This window comes from Octopus bimaculoides, chromosome 15, assembly GCF_001194135.2.
Source record: "Octopus bimaculoides isolate UCB-OBI-ISO-001 chromosome 15, ASM119413v2, whole genome shotgun sequence".
Lineage (NCBI taxonomy): Eukaryota > Metazoa > Mollusca > Cephalopoda > Octopoda > Octopodidae > Octopus > Octopus bimaculoides.
The window spans coordinates 4,751,648-4,752,454 of NC_068995.1; the positions used below are offsets into that span (position 1 = coordinate 4,751,648).

Below are 807 nucleotides of genomic sequence, written 5' to 3' on the forward strand. Positions count from 1 at the left end.
CATTACACATCCAACGGAGCATACTGGCTTCATTCCTTGCGAGCTTACGTATGTCCTCAGCAGTTACAGCCCATGTTTCACTGCCATGTAGCATGGTTGTTCGTACGCATGCGTCATACAGTCTGCCTTTTACTCTGAGTGAGAGTCCCTTTGTCGCCAGCAGGGGTAAGAGCTCTCTAAACTTTGCCCAGGCTATTCTTATTCTAGCAGCTACACTTTCAGCGCACCCACCCCCACTACTAACTTGGTCGCCCAGATAGCGGAAGCTATCGACTACCTCTAGTTTTTCACCCTGGAATGAGATAGAAGTTGTTTCCTGTTTGTTTGCAGTCTTTATTGCACCTTTATATTGTTAGTATTCCATAGGTACCAATATATGACAATAAAAGATATCAAACTTTCTGACCAACCTGTGGTATTGATGATGTCCCAAACTTGATGTTTTCCTGTTGAAAAAAGAAAATAAAGATTGAAAACAATTATAACTATCAAAGTATTGCTTATATCCATGCAAACACATGTGTATATGTGTGGGTGTGAGTGTGTGTGTGTGTGTGTGAATATTAATAACATTTGTGTCTAATATGTACGCATGTAAGTATGCACAAGATTAAATAAAGTATTCAATAAAAGTTTATAATCAATATTTCCACTTGTTTGTTGATAGTGGCTTTCACATGATTTCTGGAGACACTTTATGCTACCATCCACAAAGCTATGAACACTTTGAAATCATAAGTATGTGTTTGAGTGAGCATGTATATATATATATATATATATATATATATATATACTATATATATATAC

At 36.7% G+C, this 807-nt stretch overlaps 1 protein-coding gene across 1 annotated transcript in view; it reads right to left on the minus strand.

The window, feature by feature from the left end:
- The window catches only part of LOC106876905 (protein O-linked-mannose beta-1,2-N-acetylglucosaminyltransferase 1), a 68,239-nt gene that overhangs the window by 54,760 nt on the left and 12,672 nt on the right, over positions 1–807 (minus strand). The window contains exon 4 of the mRNA XM_052973440.1: positions 411–446. Coding sequence (XP_052829400.1) covers positions 411–446 — 36 coding nt within the window. The remainder of the gene's footprint in view (positions 1–410; positions 447–807) is intronic.